Source organism: Macrobrachium rosenbergii, chromosome 21 (assembly GCF_040412425.1).
Source record: "Macrobrachium rosenbergii isolate ZJJX-2024 chromosome 21, ASM4041242v1, whole genome shotgun sequence".
In the NCBI taxonomy this organism is placed as follows: domain Eukaryota; kingdom Metazoa; phylum Arthropoda; class Malacostraca; order Decapoda; family Palaemonidae; genus Macrobrachium; species Macrobrachium rosenbergii.
Window position 1 is genome coordinate 67831696 of NC_089761.1, and position 13226 is coordinate 67844921.

The window sequence follows — 13226 nt, forward strand, 5'->3', positions numbered from 1 at the left end:
CACTGCCCATTAACAAGGAAAATAGAGTTATGGGAAATCAAAATAATAATCAAAAATTTTAAACACAAAGCACCAGGAAAGAGTGGAATTAACAAGATCATAATTCAAAATTTACCAGACATTGCATTCGAAAAATTAAGAGAAATATACAACTGGGCTCTGTAAATGGGATATTTTCCAATTATATTCAAGAATGCAATAATGATTTTGATACCCAAACCAGGAAAAGATACTAGTCAGGTAGAGAATTATAGACCAATATCATTACTAGAAGTACCTGGCAAAATATTTGAAAAAATAATTAACAACAGATTTGTGTTGTTCCTAGAAGGTAATCAGCTACACAATAATAATCAATATGGATTTAGAAAAGGAAGAGGGACCCAGATTGCAATAGCAACAATATATGAGAGTATTGCACTATCACAAAGAAGGTAGGCCTACCTATGTAACCTAGTATGTAGAGATATAACCAAGGCATTTGACAACGTATGGATACAAAGACTTCAATACAAAATATTACATCTCAACCTTCCAGACATTTTTGAGAAAATACTATGCAACTTCATCAAAGATCGAACAGCAGCAATCAAGTCACAAAATTACATAGGGAATCCATTCCCATTACTAAGTGTAGTCCCACAAGGATCTGTACTCAGTCCAACACTATTCATATTATATACTTCAGATATGTCTTCACCACCAGAGTACTGTACTGATGTCTGCTTTGCAGATGATATAACTCAAATAGTTATACACCCAGAAAAATGCACTCGAAGAAGGGAGCAAACTTTGAAAAGACAAGTAGCACAAAAAACAATGAACCAAATTGAAAGAATAAATCAATTTGAAAATAAGTGGAAGATAAAGACAAATAAATCTAAATTCCAACTAGTATCAGTGTCTGCTTACAAACCTGCACAAATAATGTTAGACCAACAACCAATGAATTTTATTTAAAGCACAATAATACTAGGAATGCAATTCGGACAAAGAGGAATATCAAGACATGAGAGAAAGGCTAAGAATAGCAAGAACACAAAATACAAAGCTAAAACGGTTTAAGGAATATGTGTAAAGTCCCCGCTGAGCGGGTTTTCTGTGTTGGCGACCTGTTTTCTTTGCCTCTCCTAGGATCGCCGCTCCTAGGATAACAGGTCACGCAGATCCAGTCATACCCAATCAGTTAAATTGATTTATGTAAATATTTACCTGTCACCAACTTGTATGTTATGTGTTTCTTTTTCTCAGGTATCAGAATGTATTCAACTTAGTTATTGTCCATTTGTGTAACTCAAAATGTATTTGTTCATTGTATTTATTGTCAAATGTTATTGACCTCAGGTCACCCTAGTTCTCATAGTATTCCTCGGCGTGATGTCAGTCATCCGCTATATAAACTGCCTGTGTCCTCAATAAAGCAGCAGTAACCTTATCCTGCTCGTTTCTTTCGCACCTCTTAAAGTGGTGACCCCAGAGTGGTTCCCGGAGCCATTAGCAGACTCACATGGTGACTCAGTCTTGGCTTCAGGAACTACCCACGCCCCTAGCACACTCATTACGGCACTGTAACCAGCATTCGGGCATGCTGACTCTTGTCGGCAATTCACCAGCGTCATTAGCGGACTCACACGGCGCGCTTCCAAGCACGTATTGACGCGAGTATCCCACTCCTATTAAGAGGGCTAGAGCAAGCATGGACGTGGATATCCCCCCCCTCGTGCAGTTAGCGGCAAACCTCATGGATTCAGATGTTTACCTCCAGCCCATATCACCCGCTCCCTCCTCCGCGCCGAGGCTCTCGCGCTCCTCCACACCGCTGCCCGCGCCCCGCACGCTGCCCTGCCCAGCGCCCAGCCCGGCAGGACAAACAAAAGCTGCCCTTGCCATAAAGCTGCCGCCTTTCACTCAGAGGAACCCCTTATCGTGACTGTACAGGGTCGAGGGTCGGTTCAGGCTGGCGGAACTCAAGGACGAGGTGCTGCAAGCTGACACAGTAATTAATGCCCTGCTGGAGGAGATCTACAGGAAACTCGTCCCGTGGGTGTCCGCTGCATGCCCCCTCACCTACCACCTCCTAAAGAAATCCCTCATCGAGACTTGCTGCCGGTCGCTGAGAGGGCCGCCCGCGCCCTCAACCTCATCACCAACCCGCGGCAGAAACAGAGAGCCATGGAGTCGTGGGGCATGATCCAGGACCTCCCCATCCTCCCCGACACCGACAGCAGCGGAAAGCAGTCCAAGATATGCCTGTCGCGGGAGATTCTCCTCCACCAGCTCCTCCCAGAGGTCCGCACTCAGATCCTTGAACCCTACACCATGCCCCTCAAGGTCTTGATCCGCACGGCGCAGCAGCTGACTGACTCCGCAAAGGCAGCGAGGCGGGCATCAGCACCTGCACAACCCATCAGTGCCATTCAACAGGAGGAGGGAGCAGAGGAGGAGATAAGCGCCTTCACCAGGAGGCAGCCACTGTATCACCACAAGTGGAACCCACCGGGCCCTTGCTACTACCACAAGCGGTACGGCAAGGATCCCCGGAACTGCCAACCCTCGTGTTCATTCGCCCATCCAAAAAACGGGGGAGGTGGCGGCCAGCAGGACAGGCCGCCATGGCAACAGAAGAACCCAGGATCCCAGAGCCATTAGGCTTCTACGTCCGTGACACCATCTCCGGCAGGATGATGTTGGTCGACACAGGGGCTGTTAGACCAATCTTTGCGCTATCCGGAGAGGACCGCAAGCACTCACCGGACGTGGCTGTCTTCCTGACAGCCGCCGCCAACGGGTCCCCCATCCTCTCCTACGGTACCAGGCTCCTGTCGAACTCCATCCTTGGCCGGAGATATTCCTGGGACTTCGTCGTTGAGGACATAAGGACCCCACTGCTGGGTGTGGATAACCTTGCCCACTTCGGGCTGGCAGTTGAAGTTGGTCGCAAGCGTCTCCTCGACACTGACTCCTGCCAGTCCCTCCCATTGGCAACGGGACCCAGCGCGCCTACCATCTGCTCCATCGCCCCCCACCAGTACGCCCAGCTGCTGAAGGAGGTCCCCGACATATTCAGGCCCGAGCTCCGCCAAGTACCCAGGGCCCCAGCAAAACATGGCATCTACCACCACATAAAGATGAAGGGCCCCCTTCAAATGCAAGGTTACAGAGGCTTCCCCCTCGGCACCTTCAGGAGGCCAAGAACGCCTTCGCCGAAATGGAACAGATGGGAATATGCAAGAAGGCCTCCAGCCTGTGGGCCTCTCCTCTCCACATGGTGCAGAAACCGGATGGCTCCTGGAGACCCTGCTGCGACTACAGGTGGCTCAATCTTGCAACTGAACCTGACCATTACCCTCTGCCAAACATGCAGGATCTCACAGCCTCCTTCCAGGGGGCCAAAATATTTTCTAAGCTGGATCTTTTAAAATCCTACTTTCAGGTACCAGTTGCTCCAGAGGATATCCTGAAAACCACCATCATCACGCCTTTCGGGTCCTACGTCTTCGCCTTCTCTACCTTCGGCCTGAGGAACGCGGGGGCGACATTCCAGCGGCTCATGGACAGCATCCTGGGGGACCTGAAGTTCTGCGTCTGTTACATGGATGATATCCTTATATTTTCCAAGTCCCATAAAGAGCACCAGCGGCACATCCGGGCGGTCCTGCAGCGCCTGCAGGAGAACGGCCTCGTCGTCAGATTCGACAAGTGCACCTTCGGCGCCGAGAAAGCTGACTTCCTAGGCCATGAGATATCCCCGAATGGTGTCCGCCTGCTCACATCAAAGGTTGCAGCCATCACCAGGTTCCCCGTCCCCACCTCTGTCAAGGCCATCCAGGAGTTCCTAGGGATGGTGAATTACTACAGGAGGTTCATCCCTGAGACCGCACACCCCATGGCCCCCCTGACGGAGATCCTGAAAGGCAAACCGAAATCCTTAGTGTGTGGACCCAGCCAGCAGCAGGCCTTGTCCCTGACGAAGGCCGCCCTCGCCGAGGCAACCGCCTTGGCCCACCAGGACCCCAGTGCTCCCCTCCAACTGACAATGGACGCCAGCAGCATCGCATGCGGAGCCGTCCTGGAGCAGATTGTCGACGGCGCCCCCCCCCCCACCAGCCCATTGCATTCTTCAGCAAAAAGTTCAACCCCGCGGAGGCCCGCTACAGCACCTTTGACAGGGAACTCTGCACAGTATACCGGGCAGTCCAGCACTTCAAGTTCCTCCTGGAGGGTAGGCCCTTCACAATCTACATGGACCACCAGCTGCTGGTCCACGCCTTCACCAAGCAGGGGGATGCATGGTCTTCCAGACAGCAACGACACCTCGCGGCCATCGCAGAGTTCACCTGCTCAGTCAAATACCCCCCCCGGCAGTAAGAACTCTGTAGCAGACGCCCTCTCCAGAATTGAGCTCAATGCGGTGCAGCTTGTGATCAACTACGAGGACCTCACCTGGGAGCAGGCCACCGACCCAGAGACTCCAGCCTACCGCACCGCCATCATGTCCCTGAAGTGGAGGGATGTGTCCCTCGCCCCCGTCACCACCAGGTATTCGACGTCATCCATGGGATCTCCCACCCCTCCGGCAGGACGACAGCCAAGCTGCTGACAGAGAAGTTCGTCTGGCACGGAATGCGGAAGGACGCGAGGACCTGGGTGAGACAGTGCCTTCAGTGCTAAACCAGCAAAATTTGTCGTCACACCGCATCCGGAGTAGGTGAGTTTCCACAACCGGGGCGGTGGTTCGGCCAAATACACATCGACGTTGTCAGGCCTCTTCCCCTGTCAGGCGGGGCCAGATATCTCCTGATGGTTGTCGACCGCTCAACCAGATGGCCCGAAGCTACTCCCATGCAGGAAGCCACCGCCAGTGCGTGCGCCGAGGCCCTCCTTTCCAGCTGGATCAGCCGGTTCGGCGTCCCAGACTACATAACCACCGACAGGGGCCCTGCCTTCCTGTCCGAATTGTGGTCCACCCTGGCATGCCTGCTGGGGACAACTCATCACACTACCACCGCCTACAACCCCACAGCCAACGGCTTGGTCGAGCGTTTCCACAGGTCCCTGAAGGTGTCCCTCATGGCCCGCTGCACCACTGAGGATTGGAAATACCAGCTGCCGTGGGTCCTCCTCAGGCTGAGAACCACCCCCAGAGTCAACGGCAACCCGTCCACAGCTGAGAAAATCTACAGCGAGCCTCTCGTAGTCCCAGGCGGATTAGTCACAGAGGACCGCCACAACCCATCTATCCAGAGGCTTCGCGATATAGTCGGCAAGTTCACCCCCTGTAAGCGGACATTCACCGACAGATCAGTCGCCTTCACGCTGTCCACCCACCACTGACCATGCCCTACAGGGTGCCCTTCCGCGTGCTGGAAAGAAATGACAAGGCTTTCCGGCTCACCCTTCACGGAAAGGACGACTGAGTGTCGGTCGACCGCATCAAGCCCGCCCTCCTGGAGGAGGACACAGATGTCACTGCACCGCACCCTTCGCTTGAGCAGTCGTCTCCGCAGCCGAGTCGCCGCAGAAAGAGGACACGCGGCCGCCCCCGGAAACATCTGCTCACACCCGCAGACAGCCGCTCCCACTCACAGCACAACCCCCGCCACTTCACATAGCCACGGCACCCTTCAGCGCTCCAGCAGATACGCTGATTAATCAGATGTTACCCACGTCTTGGGGGGGGAGTATTTGTAAAGTCCCCGCTGAGCGGGTTTTCTGTACCTGTTACCAACTTGTATGTTATGTGTTTCTTTTTCTCAGGTATCAGAATGTATTCAACTTAGTTATTGTCCATTTGTGTAACTCAAAATGTATTTGTTCATTGTATTTATTGTCAAATGTTATTGACCTCAGGTCACCCTAGTTCTCATTGTATTCCTTGGCGTGATGTTAGTCCGCTGCTATATAAACTGCCTGTGTCCTCAATAAAGCAGCAGTAACCTTATCCTGCTCGTTTGTTTCGCACCTCTTAAATATGAATACAAATATCAAAATCCATTTCTACAAAAGCCTAATCAGACCAATAATGGAATATCCACCAATACACGTGTTTAGCATCGACTTCCAATATAAGTGCATTACAAAAATTCCAAAATAAGATACTAAGGTCCACAGTGAGAAACAATCAAGAAGATGATGATCTGAATATAGAACAAATACACAAAAAATACAAAGTAGAACCAATTAATCAAAGATTATACAGACTGGCGACCAACATATGGAGCAAACTAGATCAATACAACAGTGAATTAACAGAAGAATCTGTAGCAGAAGAGAGAAACCACCCAAACAACACAGACCACAGATGGTGGAGAAGAGTATCTTCATATATTCATCGTGATGAACCTCAATCATTATATAATTAAGAAATGCCTTGTAAAAAAGTAATGTTTAGAATTTACTATGTAGGTATCATGCAAAATCATAATTAACATCAAGGTTAAAATGAGGAAATTGGAACTTATTTTTTAATTTATTTTATGTTTTAAATATGATTATAATAATATGAAATAAAATTCAAAATATGCAATATGTACAATTCACCATGTTACTATAATGTAAAATTATTATTGTATTGTGTTAATAATAGAAAAATTGTACCCTTACCTAAATAAAATTGTGGATAAACCACTTGACATTACTCTTACTAATATTTCACTTTCTAAACTATTCCCTACCATGGTTAGCTAGCTAACTGCCCTCACTCTTCTTTCACCTATTTTACCTATCAGCTAAAAAAAAAAAAGAAAAAAAATTAGCTAGGTACTGTACACCGTAAAATTCGGGCCGAGAATTATATCCCATCCAGAAATTTTTCACGTCGCTGGAGTACATAATTATCTCTCTCTCTCTCTCTCTCTCTCTCTCTCTCTCTCTAGCTCGCTTGTCGTAGCAAAAGCTCTAGGTTTTCATAAAAATCCTCGTTAAAATTTTAAATAATTATTTTGTTACGTCCAAGGAAAAATCATTTCATTTGTGGACACATGAGCCATTGTCAACCTCGAAACCATCGCCTTCTGACCGCCATTTAACTATAAATGATAGAGCGAATTTCTACGCATTCATAAATCCCGAGCGCCAAGCTGGGAAAACCCATTCCAATAGCGTTCACCTTTTTCAGAACTTTTAATGCGAGATTTCGCTCACATGTTTCACCCAGCTGCCCCCTCGTCAAGTACCAAATAGAGTAAATATATTGTGGATTTGACCATAAGAAAAATATTCAACCCGTGCATGATAGTTGTAAGCATTTTGTACTTCGTCATATTAGGGAGGATTTATTTACTTCGCCTTGGTGTTGAAATTTATGACATCGTCATATTATTTGCATTTGGTTACTTTCGTATTGTGGCCAGCTCAGTTATTTTGCCAAGTTAGGACGTGTGTTTCAGTGTACGGTCATCTGTGCCAACCACAGGTGTTTCTCAGCATAATAAATCCATTCAGTTACGAACGCCCACATTCTATGGACACGCTATATCAATTCCTCTGAGAATTCTTCCCTTTGTCCAAGAACACGCCAGAGTCGTTCACTTACGAACCTTTACGTTCTAGAGCACGCCGGAGTTGTTCACTTACAAACCTTTACATCCTGAGAACCCCTTAAAGTCTTTCATTTACGTCCTAGAACATGTTAGAGTCGTTCCCTTTCCAACCTCCACCAATTAAGTAATTATCTCACTTTGTTTTATACATAATTAATCTGCAAAGCCAATTACAAACAAAAGAAATCACTTATGACTTTTACTCTACTTTGCAGAATTAATATGCTGCGAACACCCGTAATAATTTTTCCTTTCTTCTACTTTGCAGAATTAATATGCTGCGAACACCAGTAATAATTTTTCCTTTCTAGGAAAGGAAAAATTATTACTGGTGTTCGCAGCATATTAATTCTGCAAAGTAGACTAAAGTCATAAGTGATTTCTTTTGTCTGTAATTGGCTTTGATCCTTCGCAGAGATATTACATTTTTTAGTTCTAAAAACCTCTTCAATTCGTTCAATTACGAACGCCCACGTTCTATGGACATGATATATTCGTCCAATTGAGAACCTTACATTCAAGAACCCACTAGAATCGTCCACTTTACGAACCTTTACATTCTAAGGCCTCCCCAAATTCGTGGATTTGAGAACCTCACGTTCTGCACCTGACCTAGACGCGTTCATCTAGGAATCATTACGCTCGTCAAGCTACTGGTTACTTTAATTTAAGAGCCATTCTTCAAACAGTATATAAATCACGTTCACCTAAGAGAACCCACTATGCTCTTCAAGCTACTAGTTACTTTCATTTAAGAGCCTTTCTTTGAACAGTATATAAATTATGTTCACCCATTATGTTCTTCAAGCTACGAATAACTTTCATTTAAGAGCCCGTTCTTTGAACAGTCTATTAATTATGTTCACCTAAGAACTCATTACACTCTTCAAGCTACTAGTTACCTTCATTTAAGAGCCGTTCTTCGAACAGTCTGTAAATTACGTTCACCTAAGAATTCATTACTCTCTTCAAGCTACTAGTTACTTTTATTTAAGAGCCCGTTCTTCGAACAATCAATTAATTACTTTCACCTAAGAATCCCTTATGCTCTTCAAGGTACTAGATAGTTCATCCAAGAGCTCGTTCTCCAAACAACTTAGATAAAGACCATCCTTCGAACATGTGAATTATGCTTAGTTGGGATAATATAGCCTGCTCCCTGTAAAAAGAAAACTTCCCTTGATGCCTCGGCAATATGGCTTCTTACACCGACGAAATCACAGCCCTTGTCACCACCGGAAAAACCATGGGGCTCAAGGGCCAAGAGTTAGTTGCAAGATGGATCATGGCCAGGCTAGAAAGAGAAAGGAATGAAAGAGAAGCCAAGGAAGCTAGAGAAAGAAAAGAAAGATAAGCCAAGGAAGCGCAAGAAAGGCAAGGAATAGCAAGAAAGGCAAGAAAGAGAAGCCAAGGAAGAGTAAGAAAGGCAAGAAAGAGAAGCCAAGGAAGAGCAAGAAAGGGAAGAAAGAGAAGCCAAGGAAGAGCGAGACAGGAAAGAAATACTAGCTAAGGCAGAGTGAGACAGGCAAGAAAAGCTGGTTAAGGAGGAGAAAGATAGCGCCCATGAACTGGCCATGGCCACACAAGGGGTCCGTAGCCCTGCAACCACATCTCCACCATTCTCAATCACTGCCGCCAGCTCTATGATGCCAAAATGGGATGACCCGGAGCCCGAGGCCTGGCTCGACCAAGTGGAAGAGGTCCTCAGGAATTCAAGCCCCAGTCGGCAGAAATCTCTATGCTCCTGTCAAAATATCTGGAGGGAAAGGGCCAAGCCACGTTCCTCTCCATCCCATTAACAGACAGTGGCAATCTTGCGGAGGTCTGGAAGGCCAAAATTAAGGCCTACAAGCTCACCCCCGAAAGATGGAGACAACATTGGAGAGGACATCCAAAGGAGGCAGTCAAACATGGGCCGCATCTCAAGCAGTGGCTAGAATCCCGCAACGTTACCTCTGCGAAGGAAATAATAGAAACCTTTCAGCTCAAGAACTTCCTACACTACACCCCCCCCGGCCCTCGCTACTTACCTCTGCAATAAGAACCCTCTGATGCTAGATGAATGTTGCTGTTTGGCAGACCACTAGGACACTCACTATCCTACAGCCAGTTCCTGGAGCCATAAGATTTGGCCCTCTTCCCCTACCTCCAGTCAGCCTCTGCCCAAGAATGGGCACTCTCACAATAAGCGTGTGTGCTGCAGCTATTGTAAAAAACATGGGCACTCCATGGAACAGTGCTGCTCGAAGGCTGAAAATGAACCAGACACTCCCAGTAAGTCTCCCAATGAGATCACGTCAAACCGAGCCATGTCTGGCTCTGGAATGAACAACAAAGGGCCTGCCCCTTCCAATGGGACAGTGCCATGCCAAGATTACAGCAAGAATTATTGCACTGCTTGTCAGGTTCAAGGGCACTCTGCTGTATGGGCAAAGTGCCTTAGTAAAACAAAACCACCTGCCATTGCTTTGGCAGTGACAAATCCTAAAACCTTAGGCCCTCCAGCCAAAGGCCCTATATCTATGGCACCTCTCAGGGGTAGCTACCCCGCCCACCAGGTTACAGCATTCGATGACACTGGTGCACAGATCTCCCTCATAAGAGAAGATAAGGTACCCTATGGGGCCACCATTGACAGATGTGAACTTATTACAGTGGAGGGTATCAATCGAATGAAGATGATTCTCCCCACCGTGAAGCTAAGGGTCACAAGACCTCAAAGATAAAAAATCTGTACTCTTGTAGTAACCACTTACCTTCCTGGAGGATATGACCTCCTCCTGGGACAGGACTTCCAGTTCCCTTTTAAGTTGCAGAAATCCAGGGTACCTAACACCTCCACAAATAGATAAAAAACCAAGAGTCCTCAAAGACCTGCCTTAAACCCGCTGCCAGTGCCACTTGAGTGCCCTGGGCTGTGCCAGGCTCCTACTGTCGAGCCCCTGACAAATCAAATTCCAGTGCCAGACCCTGCCCCAGTGCCAGTGCCAAGGCACACCCTGATCTCTCTTCCGGAGGTTCCCAACTTGACAAGAACCCTCCGCCGGTGCCACCTGAGTGCCCTGGACAGTGCCACCCTCCGCCCGTTGTGGACATTGAAGAAATTAACGATTTGATTCCTATGCCTGGGCCTGCCTTAGTGCCAGTGCCAGAGCATGCCACAAATCTTCCTCCAAGGGATCCCAGTCCGGGTCAGCTCTCACCCTCAATCTTGCAGTGCCGTTGCGAGAGCCAAACCACAATATACTCAGGTTCCCTCCGGATTCCTTTGACCACAGCGGAAGCTCACCCAAAGGTGCAGCCTCACAACCCTTTGCTTGAGCTGGTCATGGTGACCTGCAAGCCTCTCATGCCCACCATGACCTCCTCCTCTCCTTCCCACAGACACAACTATGAATAAGGATTCTGCCATATCTCAACTGGCCGATGAATACAAGGAACTGCGGCGACTAGTAGTTGAGCTTGTAATGAACGCCCCTACTTTGGCGATCAAAGAGGCCAGAACAGGTGGCACTTCTACGCCTTCCTCGGACTCAGTTCCACCGATTCCCCTACCAAGGAGGCACTGAAGAAAGGTCATGGGCACAGATAAAAATCTAGGTAGCCAAATAAGAGCCATCAAGCTCTCCTTGCACTAGTGCCCTCTGGCACAGTGCCTCACCTTTATCTTATGAAGAACTTTGGCACCTTTGTCTAGAGGAGGATGCCGGGTTTCTTCCCCTGTTTATTGTTCTTATAACTGTGTGACTTAACCTCTTCTTGTATTGTTTCCTTCTTCCACTCTGAGCATTTCTCTCTCTCTCTTTCCAATCTTCTAATTTAATATTTCCCTGGTAATCTTGCCCCTTCATGAACCTTTGCATAAGCCTATAAATGGCTCCTCATCTTAATTTGCTTCTCACTCTGCCAATGCAGAGTGCAATTGCCAGATTCCTTTATACCATAAGTCCTTTAACTTCCTGTTTAATTCCTACAATGGCATGGTAACTTTTAAATTGAATATAACAGAGCCATTCCGCCGAACCTCATGAGCACCACACCTGGCACAGTGCCATTACCATCACCATTGCCAGATGTTCCTGCCAGAGGGGTCCCGCCCTCTGGCTGCCCTTTTAATGCTCTATGTGGCTAAAGAATGAACCTAGCCAGCTTTCATAGGCTAAGAAATGTAATTCTGGTAAATTAATCATAACTTTTACTTACTCTTGCAGCTGTCATTTATTTCACTTGAGACTCGCAAAGCCCATGTACTTTACATACTTGATTGTCCTTCATTGTACTTAGTTTCGTGCCACAAGACACCCGTGTTGTTAGTGCCACATCTAGCACCGTGCTGCAGCATACAAGTATTGTGGCATCACCTAACCTAAACCCACGAATACTTCGTTGAAATGCCCCCCTCAAGGCACCCTAACAGCATGACTCTGGACTGTCAAAGTAACCTTTTTAATTAAGTGCATGTCTAACCTGAAGTTTAATGCCATACTAATCCTATTATTGTTCTCTGTGTTGTTACCTAGATCCTTGAAATATTAATTCATAGACCTTTTAATTCTGAATTTGTTATAATACTGCTTTAATGTAACAACATGAGAGGTATATGAATTTAACTTGCAGCGTAACGTAACTACGTAACATCCAATTTAAAAATCAATGAGATGTACCTTGCTTTTGAAGTACTTGCAGAATTGATTATTTTCCAAAATGTAATGTTACCACAAAAGGGAAGTAGAGTTATCAGTTTGTTCAGTTGAGTTCACTTAGTTGTTTACATTTCCACCCAATTCAAGGTGCAATTGCCAACTTTGTATATATATATATATATATATATATATATATATATATATATATATATATATATATATATATATATATATATATATATATATATATATATATATATATATATATATATATATATATATATATATATATATATATATATATATATATATATATATATATATATATATATATATATATATATATACATATACATATATATATATACATATATATACATATATATACACACACACACACACACATATATATATATATATATATATATATATATATATATATATATATATATATATATATATATATATATATATATATATATATATATATATGTGTGTGTGTGTGTGTGTGTGTGTGTGTGTGTGTGTGTGTGTGTGTATGTTTATATCTATTTTAGATATTATCTGTTCGACCTCTCTGCCTTATTCGAAACAGAATGAAATCAATTGTAACAATAGAGCTCTCACAAGAGACAAGGGAGCAGAAAGTAGCAGGAGTTGTTTTGAACAGATCCCAACCATCAAAGGGGTAGGAATTTTAGTTTAGAGGGATATAAGATGGGATAGGTTTTGCTAGGACAAACTATATATAAGCCGTACTTAAGCTCAATTTTCTATGACCTTTCGTACTGGTGAGCTTTTGTCATTTTCCAGACGATACCTATGTCCAAGCCAAGTTGGCTTGTGGAAGGAGCCAAGACCAGTCGCGACCCAAGCTACCCCAAGCTCCAAAAAGAGATTCAGAGTAGCACCCATTGAAGCAAGACTTATTTCCGGGCAGTCCACTTAAGCCCCTTTGTCTGTCCTTTTGAACATGGGGGAAAGGATTGCTATTTCAACGGACCAAAGAATTTTGATGCAATTGATCACTGCATTATCTCTC

General features: G+C 45.8%; 2 protein-coding genes across 2 annotated transcripts; both read left to right on the plus strand.

Moving 5' to 3' along the window:
• The first annotated feature begins 2681 nt into the window (after positions 1-2681).
• Positions 2682-4600, plus strand: LOC136849535 (uncharacterized). Its single transcript, XM_067122875.1, has 3 exons — positions 2682-3227; positions 3620-4222; positions 4331-4600. The coding sequence occupies exons 1-3, from the start codon at positions 2682-2684 to the stop codon at positions 4598-4600; spliced, it is 1419 nt and encodes a 472-aa protein (XP_066978976.1).
• Positions 4601-4800: 200 nt separating this feature from the next.
• Positions 4801-5334, plus strand: LOC136849537 (igE-binding protein-like). The gene has a single exon (XM_067122876.1). It carries the CDS (start codon positions 4801-4803, stop codon positions 5332-5334), a length of 534 nt encoding a protein of 177 aa, XP_066978977.1.
• The last annotated feature ends 7892 nt before the right edge of the window (positions 5335-13226 follow it).

Coding starts and splice junctions, on each gene's coding strand:
- LOC136849535 (XM_067122875.1), top strand. CDS start 2,682: ATGATGTTGGTCGACACAGGGGCTGTTAGACCAATCTTTGCGCTATCC. Junction 3,228..3,619: donor AATGGAACAGATGGGAATAT/GCAAGAAGGCCT, acceptor ATATTTTCCAAG/TCCCATAAAGAGCACCAGCG. Junction 4,223..4,330: donor CTTCAAGTTCCTCCTGGAGG/GTAGGCCCTTCA, acceptor CGGCCATCGCAG/AGTTCACCTGCTCAGTCAAA.
- LOC136849537 (XM_067122876.1), top strand. CDS start 4,801: ATGGTTGTCGACCGCTCAACCAGATGGCCCGAAGCTACTCCCATGCAG.